This window comes from Mobula birostris, chromosome 31, assembly GCF_030028105.1.
Source record: "Mobula birostris isolate sMobBir1 chromosome 31, sMobBir1.hap1, whole genome shotgun sequence".
NCBI classification, from domain to species: Eukaryota; Metazoa; Chordata; class Chondrichthyes; order Myliobatiformes; family Myliobatidae; genus Mobula; species Mobula birostris.
In genome coordinates, this window is record NC_092400.1 from 4,148,712 (window position 1) to 4,172,500 (window position 23,789).

General features: G+C 49.2%; 1 protein-coding gene across 4 annotated transcripts in view; it reads right to left on the bottom strand.

Annotated features, from left to right (window-relative positions):
- LOC140190683 (RNA-binding protein Musashi homolog 1-like) overlaps positions 1 to 23,789 on the bottom strand; it is a 206,015-nt gene that overhangs the window by 133,890 nt on the left and 48,336 nt on the right. For all 4 annotated transcript variants that reach the window (XM_072247471.1, XM_072247472.1, XM_072247470.1 and 1 more), the window contains one exon: positions 10,871 to 10,912. In XM_072247471.1, the coding sequence (XP_072103572.1) occupies positions 10,871 to 10,912 (42 nt within the window). The remainder of the gene's footprint in view (positions 1 to 10,870; positions 10,913 to 23,789) is intronic.

A 23,789-nucleotide genomic window follows, 5' to 3' on the forward strand; every position in this document is an offset into this window, starting at 1 on the left:
GAGAGCGAAGAACTCCCACCCTCGAGTTGGAGGCTTCCGTGTTTAAGGGATGCCTGAGATTTAGCTGAAGCACACCGCCACGTTTATCAGTTTGGGTCCCTTATCGAAGAAAGGATGTGCTGCCAGTGGAGGGGTCCAGAGGATGTTTACAAGAACAATCCCAGGAATCAAAGGTTTAACCTATGAGAATCGTTTGATGGCTCTGGGCCTGTACTCGCTGGAGAATGAGGGGGAATATCATTGAAACCTGTATCAAAAGATCTCAAATAGAGTGGATTTGGCAAGGATGTTTCCTGCAGTGGGGAAGTCTAGGGCATCCCTTTAGAACAGGGATGAGGAGTTATTTCTTGTCAGAGGGTGGTGAACCTGTGTAATTCATGGCCGTGGAGGCTGTCGGGGGGTATATTTAAAGCGGAGCTTGACAGGTTCTTGATTAGTAAGGGCAAAGGTTATGGGGAGAAGGGAGAATAGGGTTCAGAGGGATAATAAATCAGCCACGATTGAACAGCAGAGCAGACTCGATGTCGAAATGGCCTAATTCTGCTCCTATGTCTTATAGCTCTACAAACAAGGCAGACGAAGCGTGCAAACTTGGACCAGGCACAAAATGGAAGGGAAAACCAATAAATATTAGAGCCTGCCAATCATCCCATCCATATGTCGCTGAGGGGAAGATAAAGGCTAGAGGAAGTCAGGCTGGTTTTTTCGATGAAGGAACATTTCCTCATTTTAAAAAATAATGAATTTTGAAAGCAAGCCAAGTTACTTGAAGATGAGCATAGAACCTTGCAGCACAGTACAGGCCCTTCGGCCCACTTACTTTAAGATCATTCTAACCCTTCCCATCCACATAGTTCTCCAATTTTCTATCATCCATGCATCTAAGAGTTTCTTAAATGCCCCTAATGTATCTGCCTCTCTGCCACCCCTGGCAGCGTGTTCCACACACCCACCACGCTCTGTTAAAACAAAAACAACTTACCTCTGACATCCTCCTATTCCCCTTAAAATTTTGCCCCCCTGCTCTAGGAAAAAGTCTGGTCGCCCACTCCATCTATGCCTCTCACTGTCTTGTAGACTTCTAAGTCTTCTCTCATCCCCCTTTCCTCTAAAGAGAAAAGCCCTAGCTTACTCAACCCTCCTTCATAGGACATGCTCTCTGATCCAGAAATTTATAAAAGCAGCAGAGCTAAGGAGGGACATGAGATGAAGGGGTCACTGGCTGCCTTTTGGCTCCCCTGGGAGGAGAAAGAATGGGAACAGAACATGGGTTAAGCTAAGGACAACACTGTGATAGAAGGCACATCTGCTGTATAGTCCTCAGGGAGATACAACAGACCTAGGCAGGATTCAGAAGAGAACTTTACGCATCTGGATTCCACTTACATCATAGAAACCCACCACTTGCTCATTCATTTACAAGCTCCCCCACCCCCCCAGTTTAGAATCGGCTCAAACAGCCCATGAAACGCACTCAGGTACCACAAGGCACGCAGCAGTACACCTGCAGGCTTTGAAATGTTTTTCAGCACGTGCACGGCAGCCACACCCACGACCAAGGATCACATCTGCCCAGGTTACAGCAGCGTATTTTTTAAATCCCGGCTCAGCACAGCGTCAACAACTCAAAGGTGGGAATAGGAAAAATTAAAATAGACAGCAACACACTTGCACTTAAAGAGAGGTGGCGTCACTACGGAGGAGGCACGGGAAACAGAGTTGCGTCGAGGTCGAAGTGAGAGGATTGCAGATCATTGGGACGTGGGGTGGAAAGAGATGAACACTTTCGTGTTACTCATAGGCTGGTGGTTTGCTTTATATTCTGTCTGAAAGCTCGACCAGATTAACTTGCCCAGAGGCTAGATGGCAAGTGGAAATTTCCAATCTGAGACACAGGTCCCAGACCCTAATTCTAAATAGCACCAAGATAGACTTGAAATTAAACTATCTCAGAGAGGGGGAGATGCCAGCTTGTACAGCTGAGCTCTGAATAGAACAGTGCTCCATAACATCAAAAGAAATAAAAGAATGCAGTAATCCCTATTTATGAATTCCAGAATCCAATTTCCTCCGTCTTTCAAATTGCCTCAAACAATAGCTGCCTCGGTCCACACAAAGCACAGCCCTGCTCCTGTCAGGAGCGAATGCAGGCCCGCGCAGCCATCGAGAGTTTGCTCAGCACCACCCTCAGCAGGTCGGCCGTTCCCGTCCCTCAGAGGAAGGTCAGGCGTCTGCCCCGTTGCACAAAGGGACAAATTCTCAAGACTGCCGTCATTATCTAAGCTGGTGTGGCCAGCCAGTGGGGCCTGGCCCTCCCTGCTAACCAGCATTAACTGGCAACAAGGGCGAGCGTGTACCCAGAGGAACTGCGGAAGCCCGCTCTGGTTTGGAAGGCACTGAACCTCAAGAGCTCAATTTCTATTTGGCCCAAAGTTCTGACGTGGGGGGATGGTGAATTACAGTGAGGTTGATGGAACGTGCAGCAAACATTTGGAATTTGAGAGCAAAACAGGTCAAGCAAGTAAAAAGCAAAAAAAAAGGACAGCGGGGAAAACAAAAGGGAACCACGGAAGCAGCATGAAGCACAAACACTACCACAGGCCAGTCAGGCTGAAAGGCCTCCTCCTGAGTGAAGGAATTCCATCCCAGCTGCACTCACACTCGCAGATTCCATCCAGGTAACAACAGCAGCCCCCACCTCTGAACCAATTCTAACCCCAAACCCCCCCCCCACCCCAACTCAAGTACCACACAGAGGGGATTACCACGAGCGGAAAGGAAGGGCCCGCTGGGCGAAATGGACCACGTTGGCATTCGTAGCTCCCTGGTTAAGAGCCCTGAAGCTGCCCTTCCTGTTCAGTGTGCAGCCTCAGCCTCTTGTTTCACCAGGTGTCAGCCCCCATCACCGTCTGAGCAGTGAGCCACAGCAGCACATGGTCAGAAACCCAAACCCCTGCGCCAGCACAGCAGCCAGCCAGGAACATTCAGCATGCCTCACTGGCTTGCAGGATGACAGCACTGTACAATGCCATAGCGCTCAAGAATAATTTGTGTATCTTTCATCCAAATGAACTGCAAACGCAGTCAAACACTTTATAGCTCAGAAGTCCCAAACTGGAGAAGAGTCTGGGTCACTACAGAGTGCGAGGAGATCCCAGTAACGTCTGGTCTGTGACAGGACGCAGGCATGGCGGAATACCAAACTGTTAGAGAGAGCATTCCAAATCGAGGACAAAAGTGTTTCAGTTCACACGGTACCTGCCACAGTCAGCACTGGGCTCAGAGACAGCCACAATACAGAACTACAGCTTCGCTCCAAAACTGTGGCCCTTCCACGGAGCAGGAAGGCAGAAAATACCGGAGGGCTCAAAGTGACAGCCAGGGAGCGTCAGGAAGTATGAAGTCAACACGTAGTCGGTGATAGTCCATTCGGCTGAACTCATTCCTGAAGCCAGGAGGCGTTGAGCAGAGTGGGTGATGACTGCACATCACTTTGGAGTGAACGATCTGAGGGTAGTGGGTATGTGGCAAGTGGAGGCTGCCCGGAGGAGGTAGAGGGTCCAGGCGTCCTCGAGAGTCAAGAGGCAGACTTGATCATCAGCTGAGGCCAGCAAGGAAACTGTCCTCAATTAGTGACCAGAATCAAGGATCGCCTTTTTTCACCAATCACATTTCCATGTATTAGGAATTTGCTGTGGTGTGTTGGCATGGCATACAACAAAAATATTCAACAATTTTATAAATAATAAAGATTTATATATAAAGTTAGACATTATATGGAATAAAATCTGCATAAATACCAGCACATATTAACAGCTATAAAAGTGTTTTAAAGTGTCCACCATGTAATGCAGTGACGGGGAGGGTGTGCCTGACTAGGATGCTGATCAGATTAACTGCCTGGGCAAGAAACTTTTAAGATGGCAGGAAGTTTTAATTAGACCTACAGCACTCTCCAGGAGGTTGCTTTTTGGAAAAGGCGGTTTTCAGGGCGGGTAGTGTCCGCCGTGATCTTGCCTGCCTGCTTCTTCGTGCAAACCCCATGACGCCAGGCTGCAGCCCATGACATTTACAGCTAACCTGGCAGTTCACTGTGGTGGATCCCACTCGGCTTCCCCAGGCCGGGAGAGTGAAGAGCACGTCCCGCAGGCAGGTGCAACAGCGAAAAAGGAGCATTCCAGAGAACTGCCAAGGACAGCGGCAGCAGAACACAGGTGAAAGAAAAGGAATAGGAAGGACATGTGGAGAAGGGGAAGGTAAAGAGCACAAGAGTCTGCAGCCAAACCAACTTGATCAGATCCTGCCGACGGATCTGGACCAGAAACGTCGACTGTACTTTTTCCCCACAGATACTGCCTGGCCTGCTGGGTTCCGCCAGCACTTTGTGTGTGTGTGTCGCTCGGATTTCCAGGTTCTGCACAGATCTTCTCTTGTTTCTGATCAGAGCAGGAATAGACTGGAGGTAGGTCAACACAAGGAGTTCAAAGGGCCACGGAAACAGAGCCCACGCATAGAAAAAGCAGCATCACACGGCCAGGCAAGCTGAAAGTTTTCCACCATCTGCAGATTTCCTCGTGTTTGAGCTGAAACTTAGTGGGCTGTTCAGCTGAGCCCAGAAAGTAACATAGTGCTTTGCTCCAACCAGAAGACAAGGGCAGCAAACTTCTGCAGAAGTGGACAGGTTTGCGATGCAGTTTGGGCCACAAAAAGCCACGTTAAATTGGCAAACAGAGCAGGGTGAATGTTTAAGAGTTAACCACACTGCTACAAAAGAAGCTTCACTAAAGTAGTTAAGACATCATTTTAGATTCTTTTCATGGCACGAAATACAAAACAGACTCCAGCACAAATCCCAAGCTCTCAGCTCAGCGCAGTGCTCCTGGGCTCATGCATGTGATTTTCACGATTCACAACTGCCCCAAGGCCATATTACCCTGAATTCCACAGCCCCCTCACTATTCCTAACTGGGTCAAAAGCCTGATTTCCTCTAATGCTTCGGGACACCACTAGAGTAAAAGCACTGTTTATTGTCAATGTTCTGCACTTGGTGACAACTTTCATGAGAGGCAGCACAGTTGCTGAGGAGCCTCCGTTGCTGCTACTGCCTCCCGGTTCTAGCGGCCTGGGTTCGATCCTGGCTGCCAGCATCGCCTACAGGGAGTCTGCACACTTCTCCCATCACTCCACCTCCTCCCACACCCCAAAGGACACGCTGGCTGACAGGTTACCTGGTTGCTGGAATTAGGTGGCAGGAGCACCAGGGAAGAGTTGATGGACATGCGAGGAAGAAAAAAGGAGGAGGAAATAGCAGTAATGGGCTGCTCAAAGACTTGATGGGTCGAATGGCCTTCTCTGGATCATAGGAGACTGAAATGTGGAACGGAGACCCTCGCAAAAGTGCAAAAAGAGCACACAGCCCATTTCAGAATCTCCCCTGGCACCAGTTCATAGCCCAACCAACATTATTACAATATGCCACTCATGGGAAAAAGCAGCAGCCAGACTTCCTGCGGTACAATAACACCAACCCTTCGTTAAGCTGTTCTAAGGTACCGGCTAACCAACGTCCTGAAAGACTTGGTTACAAATGCAACCCTTCGACTTCGGTGAATAACTTGACAGTCACCCATCTCACCTACAACACCTCAGGTTTTGGGCTAATCAATCTCTGCGAAGTGAAACCAGCTCCCAGATACGTAGCAAGAAACTGTGCACAGCTCTCGTTACTACGGCTCTGATTTGATACCATACACTGTGCAGCCAGGTTTGAATCCAGTATTCCGAAAAACCTGTTCAGAACCCAAAATGGTTTTTAAATTACCATATCAAAGTCAAAGTAAATTAATTATCAAAATATATCAATACTCAGTGGCCACGTTATTGGGTACACCTATACATACTTCCCAGCTCTTTACTTCACCCCTCCCCCTCTCCCGGCTTCACCTATCACGTACCAAACTCCGCAGGAGCTGGAAACCCGAGCAATACACACAAAATGCTGGAGGAACTCAGCAGGCCTGGCAGCATCTCTGGAAAAGAGTACAGTCTGACGTTTCAGGCCAAGACTCTTCAGCTGAAGAGAACTTGTGCAAATTAAATACAAATAATACTGAGGATATTTGTTGCAGAGTCCTTGAAAATGAGTCCATAGGTTGCGGAGTCCTTTCAGAGCTAAGGTGAGTGAAGCTATCCACACTGGTTCAGGCATCCTATGATTGTAGGGTAACAACTGTTCCTGAACCCTGTGGTGTGGGACCCTCGGCTCCTGTATCTCCTCCCAGTGGTAATAGCAAGAAGACAGCATGGCTTGGACGGTGGGGTCCTTGATGATAATACATTGGCCAATCTCAGATCCACACATTTAAAGGGAGGCACAGATCAGGTTCCATAGCAACTGATATAATGCAGGAACTCAGGAATGAGACCAAAACTTATAAGTAAGTTTAACACATTCAAGACTCTTTTTCTTGACAAAAGACTGGAGAAGAGTCCTATGGGCTTTATGAAACAAATGGATCAAATGGATGCAATGCCATTTTCCTTCATGTGGAGACCAAATCTACCGTCCACATCGTGCTCCAACCTATGACAACAACTCAAATGTCAGCAATAGCTATCGAAGTCATTAATAAGGAGACAATTTACTACAAAGAGACGATGGCTGGAGTTGGAGGCACAGAGTTCATGGTCACCAACACCACAAATGAGCCACCAGATCAATGTACAGCTGTCCAAAAGTGTAGCAGAGCACATTAAAAACTTCCAAAATAACAAGATTATCACAGAGGTACAAAGCTAGTGGATTAGCTGTTTCAAAGGGGTAACACTGGAGAAGAAAGGCCAAATAGCCCCCTCACTATCATCGTGTCCCAATGACTAAAGTTCTGAAGAAGAATGAAATGGTCATTATGGCTTACAGTACAATCTGTCCCATGCTGACACATCCTCACTGGACTTGGGCCTCACAAAGATTTCTTGATGAATTCACCACTGAAGCGAAGACAAAGACTTTATTACCATCTGCGCAGCCTGGGAACTCGACAAGAACTTGGAGGCAAACAGTGCAGTCTGGCGTGATTTTAATATGGACACTACGTCACGGAGAACTCATCAGCAGCTTCAAAATGCTCTTATCAACAATTAACCAAGAGCACATTAACTCAGAGTGGGAGTCCCAAAGGAGCTGAAGAACAAACAATCTCAAGCATAATTCAATTAGAAGGAAAATAAAAATGAATTAATTAGTCTTCTCCAAAACAAGTCCAAAAGCAAACATTACTAAGGAATATCATATGGTGCTAGTTCACGTAACACATGGACCATGGGTCTTTTAAATCAGTGAGGAATTTTAGCAAGTTCAGGAGATACTGCCTGCTTGGCAAACCTCAAATCTAAACCAATTCCACATCCTCAGACTCACTTTTCAACAACTGTACAGCTCATGTTCTCAGCATTATTTATTTTTCATTTGCACGATGATTGCTCGTTAGTCCTTGTTTACAGTTTTTCATAAACTCTATTGTATATCTTTACTTCCCTGTACATGCTGGCAAGACAATGAGTCTCAGGGTTGTATACAGGGGCATTCACATACTTTGAAAACAAGTTGACTTTGGCTTTGAACTTAGGCGTTCCTGAACACAACTCATCGCCATTTGGGGACAGGCAATGAAAGCTGTCCTTACTACGTACCTGGATAAAAGATTTATTCTACTGTAATTTTATCCCACCAGCTGGTCTCCACTTGCTGCATTTACCCACTCTACACAACAGCACAAAGATCAAATTATACCACAATCTCTTTACTACTATGCGCAGAAATTAGGCTTTATTGAATAATCTGAGTGGTGCAATTTTTTTTTGCTCTAAAATGGCCTGTGGAATCCTCCACACAAACTGCCCTAACTCCAGTAGACACCATAGCCGGGCTGCGACACCAGTAGTTTCCTCAACGGTGGCACACCTTGGGCAAACCAGGTGAAACACCTGGTGAAAACAGACAGGTAAAAGGCGGAAGCAACAGAGAAGGTACGGCGGTACGGTTAGCGCAGTGCTTTACAGCGCCAGTGACCGGGGCTCAATTCCCACGGCTGTCTGGAGGAGGTTTGTACGTTCTCCCCGTGAACGAGTGAGATTCCGGTTTCCGCGTGCATCCCAAAGGCTTACGGGTGAGCAGATTAATTGGTCACATGGATGTAAAGCCTGATTTATACTTATGTGTCAATGCGTCGCCGTAAGGTCTGGGTCGCCGCAAACCCTACGCAAAGCCGACGTGGAACCCTACACGAGAGCTTGCATTGCTGCGACGCGCACCTCTCCCAAAATGTAACCGAGCGTCGCGGCAACACAGAACACACAACTGTGATTGGTCTACTTGGTAGCATCGCATTTCATCCTACGCTGCAATAGCTTCCCATTGGGTGACTGAAGGGCAGGGAAGGAACTCTGGCTGCAATGCTTTCCGTAAAACTTTACAGACCTCCGAAATTATGGAGGACACATTTTGCACGAAAAAAGACGCTCGCTTGTTTACCGTGAGAAAGACTACCATGACCATGATGCCTTGCACGAACAGGTGTGTGCACATGCGTGACGTTCGCGAATTGCAGAGCGACACAGACACACCAACGCATAAGTATAAATGCTCACAACGCGCGTAGGCTGCTTGTGTAGGTTACGGCGTTGAGTTAACACAGAAGTATAAACCAGGCTTAACTGAGTGGCACGGGCTCACTGGGACAGAAGGGCCTGTAACCGTGAGCTGGTAACATCTCTAACTAAGATAAAGAATGGTAACAGCCAGCACTGGAGAGAGCAATTCAGTTACAATGCCTTGTTGGGGAGTTCAGACAGACAAAAAGCACAGAAACAGGCCCAGGCTCAGCTCACAAGATCCTCACCAAACACCAACAACTCAGTTACAGCAATCCCATTTTTCCCTACTCATACTCTGCCACTTACCCAGGTAATTCTCAGTGGCCATTAACCGACCATTTTGCATGTCTTTGGGATGCAGGAAGATCAAGAGGAAATTGATGACGGTCACTGGATCCAAGAGGTAGCACCTCGAGCAGCTCCAGCACTGCAGTGTCCAAAGACCTTTCACTAACTCCTCCTCAAAGATGACGACCTACATGAGCAGCTTCAAACATGTCGGGCCTTTCAAAGTCTCCAACGGGTGTGTGGAGTCCAGAGTGTTCTATGAGGGAGGGGGAGTGCAAATAGCTGCCAAGATTTCCCTAACCACTGAAAGGAATATCTAAGGAATGGGGCTGTTGATGCATTCTCTGAAGCACCAATATCGGCATCCATTAGGCGATCCTGTGATCAACCTGACATCAGTCTGTGCCCATGTGCCATACTCAATGATCCCTAACGGGAGAAAGTAATGGTGGACCCCCCTCCCCACTCCACAGCAAGAGTCTCGCTGACAGGGCCGTCAAGTCATACGGTATGTTGGCCTCCGTTAGTTGTAGATTGAGTTCAAGAGCCGTGAGGTAATGTTTCAGCTCTATAAAACTCTGGTTAGATCACATTTGGAATATTGTGTTCAATTCTGGTCGCCTCATTATAGGAAGGATGTGGAAGCTTTGGGAAGGGTGCAGAGGAGATTTACCAGGACACTGCTTGGATTAGAGAACATGTCTTATGAGGATAGGTTGAACAAGCTAGAACTTTTCTCTTTGGAAAGGAGGACGAAAGGTTACTTGATAGAGGCGGACAAAATTATAAGAGGCATAGGTCACAGGTGGATAGCCAGAGACTTTTTCCCAGGATGGAAATGGCTGATACAATGGGGCATAACTTTAAAAGAAAGTACAGAGGGAATGTCAGAGTTAAGCATTTTACGCAGAGTGTGTGGAGTGTGCTGCCAGGAGAGGTGGCAGAGGCAGGTACATTAGGGGCACTTAAATCTCAGATATAGACACACGGATGATAGAAAAATGGAAGGCTCTGTAGTGAGGATGGATTAGATCAATCAAGGTTAGCACAACGTCGTGGGTCGAAGGGCCTGTACTGAGCTGTATTGTCCAATGTTCTATAAGATTCAGGAAGAACCTTGCTCAAAGCTTCATTGATTAACACATTGCAACCAAATGAACAATTCAGGGCTTTCTAAAAACCAGGAAAAGAACTATTACCGATTAGAAGACACGTGACTGAGTGAATACTATTGAGTCAATTCCTTCCTTTTGGCATGGCCTCAAATTCTAGTGACCACGCCACCTCTTCTCATCTTTCTCTGTGGAACTGAGTGACCTTTCTGTGCGCCGGGCAAGGTCTAACAAACAATGATGGCACTTTGATCTTCCTGGGAGTGATGAGCTTGGTCTGGCTGCACATTCGCCTACTAGAGTAAACTAGCCACCCTGGATTCAGTCTCGACTCACTACCACTGGTTAGGTACAGCTCAAACATCACGCGTCAAAAGCCACGGCCTGCACAGAAACCGTAGCCACACGTCCCACCGTGGTGAGGCCACTCAGAGGAGGGCAGGCCTGCGCCCCGGAACCGGCGCTCGGTGGGGAAATCGTTCAGTACGCCCTCAATCCCGCTGGCATCTTGTGATGCCTCCCAGTCACACGGCTATCCGACACCCATTTAAGATTCACATGCAGAGGATTACCACTGAAGGGCGACACAGTGACGGTGTTCTTTTTTGTGGGGTTTAGGGTAGGGGTGTAGTACAAGCATTGACAACCGTGCTATGCCCACCATGAATCAGCTCTTTGAGACGACCAGGAAGGCCGGGGCCTATGGAAGATTTTCCCCCAGTCCAAGAACCATAATTACATTTGCTTGCCACCTTTTAAAGTCCGAGGGAAGAGAAACTGGCCAGAGGCCAAGAGGCGTTCTCAACAACCTTACCTTTGGCTGTGCTCTGCGTGGAAAAGCCACCTTAGGATCAATCTGTACGGGACAGAAACAGAACAGGTGATTAAATCATCCACCTCACAACAGCACGGCCCCTGCGAGAATCATTTTGCTAAAGGGGGTGATGCGCAAAGAAATTTGGGAGCGGTACCGCAGCATAGCGCTACAGCGCCAGAAACCGGGGTTCAATTCCCACCGCTGTTGGAAGGAGTTTGCACACTCCTCCCCCGTGACTGCGTGGCTTTCCTCCGGGCGCTCCGCGTTCCTCCCACAGTCCAAGGTCAGTAGGTTGATTTGTCACATGGCCAGGGCTGGCTCTTTGGGCCAAAGGGGCCCATTACTGCGTCTACCACTAAGTAAAAATAATCAATTAAATAGCAAAGTCCTTTCGTGGTCGGCAAACGCTGGAAACATACCACTATTAAAAAAAACTATTTTGAACCAATTCCTGGCTCGTGTAATCTAACATCAGCTCAATACAGGATTGACCGGAATGGAAAATACAGGCAGGCTGATTTTTTCACCCAGTTCCAGGCCGCTGAAAGACTTCCTCTCTGTTACTATGCACAAGGTAACTGTACGAAGAGCTGTTAATGTTAGGCGAGGAGACCAAAATCGTTGCGGTTCTTGTGGGCTCGAGTTGTCAGCTAGCTATAGGGACCCAGCCTGATTTGCTCTCCAGAGCAAGGACTTCGGGAGCACCTCAGCTGCCCTGCAAGGAGCCGAGGTCCTGCCTTGCACTCAAGCACGAATTGGAAATAACTGCAAAGACTCTTCCAAACCGATCCACTGTCCTGCTTCTAGAATTACAAGTTCAACTTATCCACTCCATCACCTTGACACCTGACTGCAAAAATTCTAGACGACACAAATTAGGGGCATTTGAGAAACTCCTAGACAGGCACGTGGGACGATAGAAAAACGGAGGGTTATGTGGGAGGGAAGGGTTAGATTGATCTTAGCAGGTTACAGTAGCAATGTGTTAGCACAACACCATTACAGATCAGGGCAATCCAGGGCCCAAAGTTCAATTCCAGCGCCGTCTGTAAGGAATTTCTACGTTCTCCCTGTGAACTGCGTGCGTTTCCTCCCACAGTCCAAAGATCTAGCAGTTAGTGGGTTATCTGGTCACTGCAAAGGGGCCTGTGACTAGGCTAGGGTTAAATTGCTGGGTTTGCTGGGTGGTGCACCCCATTGGGCCAAGAGGTCCTGGTTTTCACTGTATCTCCTAACAGAATGAACAGCATTGTGGACTCTGCTGTAATGTTCTAATCGTCCCCAATCTCCTCCCTGCCCCCAGCCAACCAGCACAACCCATGGTCACACAAAGGTCCCCAGAACTGCCCTTAACCCGCACTTTCCCCAAGTCACGTATGCAATAATAATAATTAAACCGCCAGCTTCATTAGCTATAGATGAGTACAGATTTTAGTCAGAATTGATTAATTAGTATAGATCTGAGCTACAGATTCAGAACACACCAGACTACAGAATGTCAGTCTAGAGTCTCAACCATTAGAAATGTATGAATTATGCAGATCAATCTGAATTTTCTCACAACATTGTATCTCCTTTTTCTCTGGATGTTTATATAACACTCCCTAAAAAATAAAATGACTGTCTCAGATACGAGTCCAGTGTAGGTACAATAATAAAGTGATTCTATCTTAGATACATACCAGTGTAGGTACAAAAACAAGTGAACACATCCTACGTATTACCCTTCCTACCCAATGTTTACAAGTACCGCATGGGGGCAGTTAATCTACCAACCCTCTGGATGTGGGACAAAGCCCACGTGGTGACAGGGAAAATGGGCAAACTCCACATAGGAAATGACCAGGGGTGGGGATTGAACTGGGGCCTCTGGAGCCAAGAGGCAGTGGTCTACTAGCCGTGGCTCTCCGGACCCTGACCGAAAAGCCAGGAAAGCAGTCAGAATCGGTTAAGGGAAAAAAAAACTGGGATCAGGAGTTTCCAAAGAGAAAGGGGCAAGTTGGTGACTTATAAAGACTGACCAACTCAAACGAACAGTGTGGAACAACACCATACTCCGCCAACCGTGTGTAGCACGTGTGCATGTGTAGGGGGAGTGGTGCTGGGCAAGAGTGATACAACATGATACAACACTATCAATAAAGTATATATCTATCTAACTATCTATCCTCCCACCACCACTGTCTGGGGGAGCTGGTGGGGAGTGAACTATCCAAAACCCCAGTAACAACAGAAGGCAAGCCGACACTTGCTGAAAGACCCAATTGCCCAACTGGCATCTGACGTGACCCAAAGTGACCCGAGTGCCCTAGGATTCGTTAGCTTTCATTACTTCCTCTCAGCAGCTGAGCACGACGGTCGCTGATGGTCCACGGCGGTCGCTGACGGTCCACGGCGGTCGCTGACGGTCCATGACGGTCGCTGACGGTCCACGGCGGTCGCTGACGGTCCACAACGGTCGCTGACGGTCCACAACAGTCGCTGCTCTGGTATCCGAGCTCCCGGACACGTCCTTAATCCAAAAGCCAAACCCTGCCGAGTACTTCTGACGTGCAGCAGTTCGCTTTAGTCAACTTGTGAGCCTTTGCCACAAGTCAAAGCGTCTCACCAGGACATTCAGCATGCAGGCAATGTCCTGGAAAGAATCAAAGATGCCTCCACATACAGCTGTCTTCCTAAAAGTTAAGCATCAGGAATTTCCTACTTAAAGAGTGACAACACTCAGATTTATAGTCACTGCCTATGGGGGTTGTGCAATGCATCCATTTTCAGCCATATCTGGAGTGATCAATAGACAAAATAAGCCTTGCCAGTTTATTTCTCTCTCACCACACAAAGCAAATTGTACAGATTAGCAAAATGGCGGTGTGTCAGGTTAGCCAAACTTAACTGGGTCAGCAAACAGAAAATTACTCTTGGCCTCAGGAGGAAGAGCAGTGGTACAGCTGCTCATACTTGCCTGACTGTTCAATTAGATCATGAGTGATCTGTGTCTCGGTTTACCCATCTCCACTGTTCATCACTCCACGCCCTCATTCACACAACCATTCCACCTTGGCCTCAAAGCCCCAGACAGCGTCCAACTTACTCACAGCAGAAAAAAAAATTCCAGATTTGCACAACTGATAATACTCCAAAATGGAGACAGAGCCAAAGATATTGGAACAGAGGGGAAAAGATAGAAACCGCTGGAGGATCTCAGGAGGTCAGGCGGCAACTGTAAAGGTGAAGGAATGGTTGACCCTTCGGATGAAAGCCCTGCAGTACAGTTAGCCAATAGCACTTCAACATAAGAAATAGGCGCAGGAGTCGGCCATCTGGCCCATCGAGCCTGCTCCACCATTCAATAAGATCATGGATGATCTGGCCATGGACTCGTCTCCACCTACCTGCCTTTTCCCCATAACTCCTAATTCCCCTACTGTGCAAAATTCTATCCAACCTTGTCTTAAATATATTTACTGAGGTAGCCTCCACTGTCTGGGAAAAGCAGTTCCTCCTCATCTCCATCCTAAATCTACTCTCCCGAATCTTGAGGTAATGTCCCCTAGTTCTTGTCTCACCTACCAGTGGAAACAACTTTCCTGCCCCTGTTTTATCTATCCCTTTCGTAATTTTATACGTTTCTATAAGGTCTCCTCTCATCCTTCTGAATTCCAGTGAGTACAGTCCCAGGCAACTTCAATCTCTCCTCACAGTCTAACCCCCTCATCTCTGGAATCAACCTGGTGAACCTTTGACTCTGATGGAGGTCCCAGCCCGAAACATCGTTCTTTATTGCTGTTCACAGACGCTGTTTGACCGGCCGAGTTCCTCCACCATTTTGTGTGTGGATCTGCGGAATCGCTCGCGTTTATGATAGGACCCGGTATGTACTTCCAGCAGTAATTTTTCTACTCTGGAATGATCCAAATACAATTTTAAGGTATTAACCCTAGAGCCAACTGAATGAAAAGGGTCAGCTTGTCTATACGTCACAGTGCACACCGAAGATAATCTGCTCATTGCATCCACAGGGACAGCAGGGCAGGATATGGATTAGCCACTCCCTCCCGGGAGGAGAAATGAACAGAGGCCACTTGGAAAAGTCAGCATGAAGGCAAGTCTTGATGCAGAGATACTTCATACTCATAATGACACAGAAGGAAGACAGTCCAGCTAGCCAATTCAGGCTGCCAGCGCAATCATGCCATTTGTCCCATTTCCCCTTGCATTATTTCCTGGGCTTTAAGCGGCATACTTCCCTGCTGTGTGATACTCTGACAATGGCTTTGAGGAAGGAAAGCAGATCATTTAATTGTAGACTCGCAGGCCTCATTCTGCCTCACGTTATAAGCTGAGAGTTGTACCCTTCATTAGGTTCAAAGTTGATAAAATGTCACATCATTTCACAAAAGTCCCCGTCTGATTGCGGGAAAATTATGATACAAGCCCAGTTTGCAAAAGCAGTCAGTCAAAAATACGTCTATTCCTCATGAAAAACCTCTCTGCCTGCAATCTCTCAGCAGCATAAAACAATCTCCTATCTCAAAGTTGAGTGGAGGTTTAGCTGATTACAGTTAAGCCCTGCTTGTTAAAACAAACAGGTTTTGGACTCTTGGTATTTAGAATAGGATTTCCTTTTGTGGATGAAGAAACTGTTTAATCAGCTATTGTTGCGTTACCATAGGCACAAGGATGTGGATTAAACATGAAGATCTCTAGGACATTAAGAACCCATTGCAACTTAAAATCTAGGCAGTAGCAGGTGCCAGGGTTATCAAGCCATTGTCAAAATTCCATACCTACAGCAGAGAAACAGGGCCTTCTGCACACTATGTACATGCCAACTATTGTAACCCATTCTCCAACGCCCAGCCCACAGTCTTGGTGCCCTTAAGTACTCAGCTAAATACTTCAACATGACGACTACCTAGCTAAACTGCACCTTCCAACAGCTCGTCTGATTTCCACCCTCTGGGCAAGAAAACAAAATCTCATACCCCTTCATCTTATATCTACACCCTCTGGCTACAAACATCTCGGCAATGGGGGAGAAAAGACCCACTACCCACCCCATGTCTACCCCTCCTCCTGTCGTGTACCTCGGCCATGTCCCCCCTCAACCTCTTGTGCATCAAGAACAAAGCCAGCCTAACCGGCGTCAAGATGCATCAACCCAGGCAGACATCCTGGTGAGCAAGCTCTGCACCTTCTCCAGCCAATCATATCCGTCTTATAGAGAGGCAACAAGAAATAACCATTCCACTCCAGCTTTAGCCAAACTTACATTTCATATAATAGACCATAACCTCATTGCTCTTGTCTTCTGTCCTCTAGCTAATGATAGCCAACATCCAGAAAGTCTTTTGTAACCAATTTATCTACCTGCACCGCTACTGTCTTCAGGGAGCCTTGCTAAAAGCCACCAAGACCCCTTTGTTCTTCAGGACGTGATGTCCTGCTATTCAACGTCAACATCCCAGCTCTACTGGCCCTGCCGGAATGAATCAGCTGATTACTCAGCATCACATTCCATCTGACATTTCACTTCCCACACCCAGCAGATACGCAACCCAGCATCAAAGCTCCCAGTTGCCTGAGTCACAAGAGAGCTTTGGTCCCCACCCCTGGAGTCTAGAACTGTACACGTGACAACAATAATCTTCATACACAATTGCATGCAAGGAGGTTCTCGTCTTGTCACCTCATTCTAGGAAGGATGTGGAAGTTTAGGAAGGGTGCCAAGGATGCTGCCTGGGTTAGAGAGCACGTCCTATGAGGGTAGGTTGAGCGAGTTGGGGATTTTCTCTATGTTAGCCATTTCTCTCTAAGCAGGAGGAGAGGCGACGAAGAGGTGTACACAGATCAAGTGGATAGTCAGCGTCTTTTTCCCAGGGTGGAAATGGCTGTTACGAGGATGCATCATTTTAAGGTGATCTGAGGAAAGAAAAGGGGGGTGCGTGGAACGCCCTGCCAGAGTTGGTGGGAGGGGCAGATACATTAAAGAACCTCAAATGAAAGGCACATGAATGATAGGAAGATGGAGGGTTACGTAGGAGAGAAGCATTTGATTGATCTTAGAGTGGATTAAAGAGTCGGCACAACATTGCGGGCCGAAAGGTTTGTACTGTGATGAGTTCTGTTTTAACTCTGGACACGTTCGATGAAATTGGAGAATTGACAAGTTTTAATGTAAAAACTATGCTATACAGTACTGTGCAAGTCTCAGGCATAGATCAATATTACACTACATTTCCTGCAAAAACATTCCAAAATGAGACTTTACAAAGGCACAAATGGATTTATCATGAGCGCCCACACTAGTGTTTCCTCCCAGTTTCTGACCCTTATCTTTAGCTTTCACTAAAAATGTAAACTTGGAATTTTTTTTAGGTTAAACCTTGACAGGCTGAAGGTTGTCACAACACAGCCAGAACCTGATTTCATCCCGGTGCCCAGTAAGGAGCACCATCAAGCAACCAGAAGCTCCAATGTTTTGCCCCTGATATAGCACCCACCAAACCGATGCCCACAAGCTCAGCACACAGACAACCAGCCCGAGCCACCAGGGATGTGTAAGATATCAACAGGGGAGGGCAGGGACCATTCATTCTCCTATTCAAACAAGCTGGTGCAGTTTGAGCAAAACAGAAACATACAGTAAAGGGGGGGGGGGGTATTTTGTGGGCCTGCTCTCCCTATGAGTTCAGTGTGTGAACGGTCTCATTCTAGGCTGTGACCTCCAACAGATCACACCATCTCACTGGTGAATAATGGATATGACAACGTCCACCAAATTATCCTTAAGACACAAAAGAACCTGATGAGATTACTGGTCAATAAACCAGCTCTGATACTGGAGCTGAGCAATTGGGGATATTATTTTTTAAAATCTAAAATATTGTCCATAAAAGAATACGAAAATAAAATGTGCTTTTAAGTTTATAGCTAGAGCTTGCTCCAAGGCAATTGGAAGGCAATTCCAAGCTAATTCATGACCCTGGGTTGGAGTTCAGCTTACATCCCCGGTTACAATCTCCCTTACTGACGCCCTAATACATCACGTGAAAACCAACGTAGGTGTAGCAAAGACCCCCTTGACATCGAGATACAGTTCAGGCTGCCACTTCTCCTGGGGTCTTTCACTACTTATCTAGGAAAAGCTATCAGAAGAGGAGAATAAAAATCATCAGGTGGTTGGAGAAGGCTGAATTCCCTCGTCTCTGCTGAATTACCGATGGTAAAGCTCCCAGGAGAGGAACGCAGGGTCCCATCTCCTGACTGCTACACGGCAACCACTGCAGACGGCAAAGATGAGATGTTGGCAACAAGACTTCAGGTTTTCAACCAAATCCAACCAACTGCAAGCATCCTGTTTACTCCTGGGCATGGACACCCAGTTCCTAATCTCCCAACAAACCGTCCTCCCCCTCCTTTCAGCAGCTGAACCGATGTCATTTCACCGCCAACAGACAGCTTCCCACTGGACTTGCAACAGCTGGGCAGCGAGTCGATGTACAAGGAGCTCGAGGTGACCTGGTCCTTGCTGACCTACCAGTTACAGACCGCATTGGTAAAATGGCCACCACACAGTCCTGGTCTATGGAGGCAGGTGCCACCTTCACATCCAGATGCCACCAACCCGCTCGATGGAAAATAATTAGGAAAAATCCGAAAGCTCCAACTGTGACAGGCTTCGGATTATCAGAACTGCATTCCATAATAAATCGGCAATCCTTTTGCCTGCCCGCACTTCACTCCCTAACCAAGCCCACGGGTGTCCAACCCTTGCTCGAACAAGCGCAGGACTGCATTCCTGGAGCAGCATCAAGTGCGCCTGAAGACGAGGAGCCAAGCTGGAGTGCACACGCACCTAAACTGGAACAGCCAGCTGAGTTTTTGGTCAGGGCTGAGCGGCCCCACACCAGCACCACAGCAAGCTTCCGCAGCCCTGCCACAAAGCATGGCAGCCAGTTGAGTCACCCAGAGAAGCTGACGGACGCACTATTTAGATTCCATCAGTGCGCCAATCCCAGCCCTGGGCCTACACATAGTACCCCAAGTGAGACGCGAGGACTGCCTTTGACGTTTCACGCAGCGTGCTGGCACCGGGGAAGCCGGCCAACAGGGATTCCACCTCTTCAACATGAACTCCATCTACTTGCCGGCAGAGTGTTCGTTCCCAACTGCGGCTTGCAATTCCTCCAATAATGAGGCAGCCAGTGACAGAAGGACTGCCAAGCTACCTGCAGGCACTCGGCCGGTGAAAGCACACGCTACATCACCAAAGCCAACTACAATCTGACACTCAATATAGTCAGATCGTCAGATCCTCAGTTCAGCAGCAGAGCAGTGGACTGAATTCCACAGAAGCTGTCACAGGAAAGCCCTGGCTGCAAAGTTATTCACCTCCTGACTCTTCAGTCTCTCTCTGCCTTCAAGTGGCAGACCAGAAAGGTGTCAGACACTGCATATTCTTGGACACGTATGACCACACCACACACGCAAGTCAGCCAACACCAACACTGTGCGTTTGGCGGGCAGCCTGTCCCCCAGTTTCCTCAGTAACAACGAGCACTATTGCAGAACCAGCCTTAGCTTTAAGCGCACCTCAGGCCCAGAGCCCTCCGCCATCCGCAGAGACAAGGCCACTGTCTCCAAGCCACAAGCTGCTACAGCCAATCACAGCCATCTTCTCATGCCCCGAAATGCCACCATGGGGCCACCTTCCTTTCATGACTAGAAACGGTACCAGTCAGGCAACTGAGAACGAGTGTCAGATGCTGCTTTGCCAGCAACTCTTATTAATGCTCATTCTTGGAGAGTAACCACACACCTCCACCCCCAAATTTCACTGAACATTACAGCACAGTGCAAGCTCTTAAGCTCAAGATCTTTGCATAGTTGGGGAATTAAAAGTTATGGGGAAAAGGCAGGTAGGTGGAGATGAGTCCATGGCCAGATCAGCCATGTCTTGTTGAATGGTGGAATAGGCTCGACGGGCTGGACAGCCGACTCCTGCTCCCATTTCTCATGTAAGGTGCTGTGTCGACCTTTTAACCTAGTCTAAGACTAATTAACTAATTAACCTTTTAACCTAGTCTAAGACTAATCTGCCCCTTCCCTCCCACATAACCCTCCATTTTGTATCATCCACGTGCCCAAGAATTTCTTAACTGCCCCCAGTGTACCTGCCCCAGCAGGGCAAACCAATCTCAATCACGTAAAAAATTGACCCAAGTTCCAGAGCAGGTGTGGAACCACATCCCACTAAACCAGGGGTTCCCAACCTTTATTGTGCCATGGACCAATACCATGAAGCAAGGAGTCTCTGGACCCTGGGCTGGGAATCTTTGCACTGAACGAGAAAAATCGAAGTTTCTTTCTGCATTTTACATTCTCCAGGTTCTCATGAGGTAAGTACACAGGACTTTGTCTCAGCAGCCGCTGGGACAAGTACCAATCAACAACCCCACTGACCGAACACACACCTTCAGGTGCTGGCAAAACCCATCCGTACTGATCCTGCAGAACCTCATGCAACTGCTCACCAAAACCCAACCCTGTGTGACGGAGATGAGCTCAGCTTGGCACGCCTCCTTTTGGTGAGGGCTTGCACAAGGGCCCGCAGCCTGCCGCCGTACCCTGGCGCTACCCAGACCCCCAGACCAGAACATCAGGCTCCAGCTCCCACCATGCAGGGTGCACGCCCAAGGAGGCCGCCGGGTTTCCATCCTGCCACAATACTCCCCCTGGAACAACACCCACCCAACGATTCAGCTCATACAGCAAAAGCCCGGCCACGTGGGCAACAAAACGAGAAAAAAAAAGGCCACACAGTCCACTCAAGTCACTGTGCTCAGCAAGGACAGGCGATCAGACAGAGAATTAGAAAGAGTAAGCCTTTTACATGTGATAAAAATAGGGAATTGTGACGCACTGCCTAAAAGCTTATTCAATAGCAACATCCAATGGACAATGGGATAAATAATTGAAGAGGGTTTGGAAAGGGAGAAGCAGGTACTGGGTCCACAGAACAGCTACAGCTCCACGGGCTAAATGCCTCCTTCTTCAGACTGCAGTCCTAACAGTCACAAAGCAGAGGCACAGCACAACCTCAGGAGATGATCAGCGTGCCCCAGAGACTCCGCTCAAGCAAGCTGAATACTCAACCCGACAAGGACAAGGAGCTGCATTCTGTTGCTACCACCATGACAAAAGTTGCCAGTACGTACAACAACAGATTTGCAATACCGTCTTCTCAACGCCCCATCTCAAGTGGGTACCTTCACCTCACTCCATAACATGGATCTGTGCACACATTCGATAATAAAAAACAGAAACATAGCTGACAGAGGAACAATATCAAACACTCCGCAGCTTCAAAACCTGGTGCCTGGACTGATTCAACAGGCCTGTCACCTGACAGAGGGCGAGGGCGAGGGCGAGAGAGGGAGAGAGGGCGAGGGCGAGGGTGAGGGCAAGGGAGAGAGAGGGGGAGAGGGGGAGAGGGGGAGAGGGCGAGGGTGAGGGCGACAGGGAGCGAGAGAGGGAGAGGGCAAGGGAGAGAGAGGGGGAGAGGGGGAGAGGGCGAGGGTGAGGGCAACAGGGAGCGAGAGAGGGAGACGGCAAGGGAGAGAGAGGGAGAGAGGGCGAGGGCGAGGGCGAGAGAGGGAGAGAGGGCGAGGGCAAGGGAGAGGGGGGAGAGGGGGAGAGGGCGAGGGTGAGGGCGACAGGGAGCGAGAGAGGGAGAGGGCAAGGGAGAGAGAGGGGGAGAGGGGGAGAGGGCGAGGGTGAGGGCGACAGGGAGCGAGAGAGGGAGAGGGCAAGGGAGAGAGAGGGAGAGAGGGCGAGGGCGAGGGCGAGGGCGAGAGAGGGAGAGAGAGCAAGGGGGAGAGAGGGGGAGAGGGGGAGAGAGCGAGGGTGAGGGCGACAGGGAGCGAGAGAGGGCGAGGGCAAGGGGGAGAGAGGGGGAGAGGGGGGAGAGAGGGGGAGGGGGGAGAGGGAGAGGGCAAGGGAGAGAGAGGGGGAGAGGGGGAGAGGGGGTGAGGGCGAGGGTGAGGGCGACAGTGAGCGAGAGAGGGCGAGGGCAAGGGGGAGAGAGGGGAGAGAGGGGGGGGAGGGGGGGAGAGGGGGGGGAGAGGGGGGAGAGGGGGGAGAGGGGGGGAGAGGGGGGAGAGGGGGGGAGAGGGGGGGAGAGGGGGGGAGAGGGGGGGGGGGGGAGGGGGAGAGGGGGAGAGGGGGAGAGGGGGGAGAGGGGGGAGAGGGGGGAGAGGGGGGAGAGGGAGAGGGGGAGAGGGGGAGAGGGGGAGAGGGGGAGAGGGGGAGAGGGGGAGAGGGGGAGAGGGGGAGAGGGGGAGAGGGGGAGAGAGGGCGAGGGCGACAGGGAGAGAGAGAGGGTGATGGCGAGGGAGAGAGAGAGAGAGAGGGAGAGAGGGAGAGAGAGAGGGGGCGAGGGGTACAGGGAGAGAGAGAGAGGGTGAGGGAGAGAGGGACAGAGGGTGAGGGAGACAGGGACAGGGAGAGGGTGAGGGAGACAGGGAGAGAGAGAGGGAGAGGGAGAGAGAGGGAGAGAGGGTGAGGGAGACAGGGAGAGAGAGGGGGTGAAAGGGCAAGAGAGGGAAAGGGAGGGGGGAGAGGGAGAGAGGGAGGGAGAAAAAGGGGATTAGAGAGGGAGACAAAGGTGGTGGGGACTGAGGGTAGTATGAGTGTGTGTGTGTGTGTGTGTGTGTGTGTGTGTGTGTGTGTGTGTGTGTGTGTGTGTGTGTGTGTGTGAGAGAGAGATGGGGGTGTGTGAGATGGGGGGTGTTTGAGATGGGGGTGTTTGAGTTGGGGGGGTGTGAGTATATGAGGTAGGTGAAGGAGTGTGTGTGTGTGTGTGTGTGTGTGTGTGTGTGTGTGTTAGAGGGTGTGGGTGTGAGATAGAGGGTGGGTGGGTGTGTGTGGTAGAGGATATGTGTGTGAGATGGGGGGTGAGAGATGGGAGGGTGCGAGAGATGGGGGTGCGAGAGATGGGGGTGCGAGAGATGGGGGGTGTTTGAGATGAGGGGATGTGAGTATATGAGATAGAAGGTGAAGGTGTGTGTGTGTGTGTCTGTGTGTGAGATAGAGGGTGTGTGAGAGATGGGGGGTGCGAGAGATGGGAGGTGTTTAAAATGGAGGGGTGTGAGTATATGAGATAGAAGGTGTGTGTGTGACTGTGTGTGATAGAGGGTGTGAGTGTGTGTGTGATAGAATGTGTGTGTGTATGTCTGTGAGAGAGATGGAAGGTGTGTGTGTGAGATAAAGGGTGTGTGTGTGTGATAGAGGGGGTGCATGTGTGAGATGGGGGGTGTGAGTATATGAGAAAGAAGGTGTATGTGAGAGAAAGAAGGGGTGTGTGTGTGTGTGTGTGTGTGTGTGTGTGTGTGTATGTGTGTGTGCCTGTGTGAGACAGAGGGGGTGCTTGTGTGATAGAGGGTGCGTGTGTGTGATAGTGGGTGTGAGATGCGGGGCTGATTGAGATGTGGGTTGTTTGAGATGGGGGGGTGTTTCAGATGGGGGGGTGAGTATCTGAGATAGAAGGTGAAGGGGTGTGTGTGTGTGTGTGTGTGTGTGTGTGTGTGTGTCAGATGGAGGGTGTGTGTGTCAGTTAGAGGGTCTGTGTGTGAGATGGAGGGTGTGTGTGTGTGATGGGGGGTGTGTGTGTGATAGGGTGAGTGTGTGTGTGATAGGGGGTGTGTGTATGATAGGGGGGGTGTGTATGATAGGGGGTGTGTGTATGATAGGGGGTGTGTGTGTGTGATAGGGGGCGTGTATATGATAGGAGGTGTGTGTGTGTGTGTGAGATGGAGGGGGTGTGTGTGTGTGAGATAGGGGGTGTGTGTGTGTGATAGGGGGTGTGTGTGTGTGATAGGGGGTGTGTGTGTGTGTGTGTGTGATAGAGGGTGTGTGT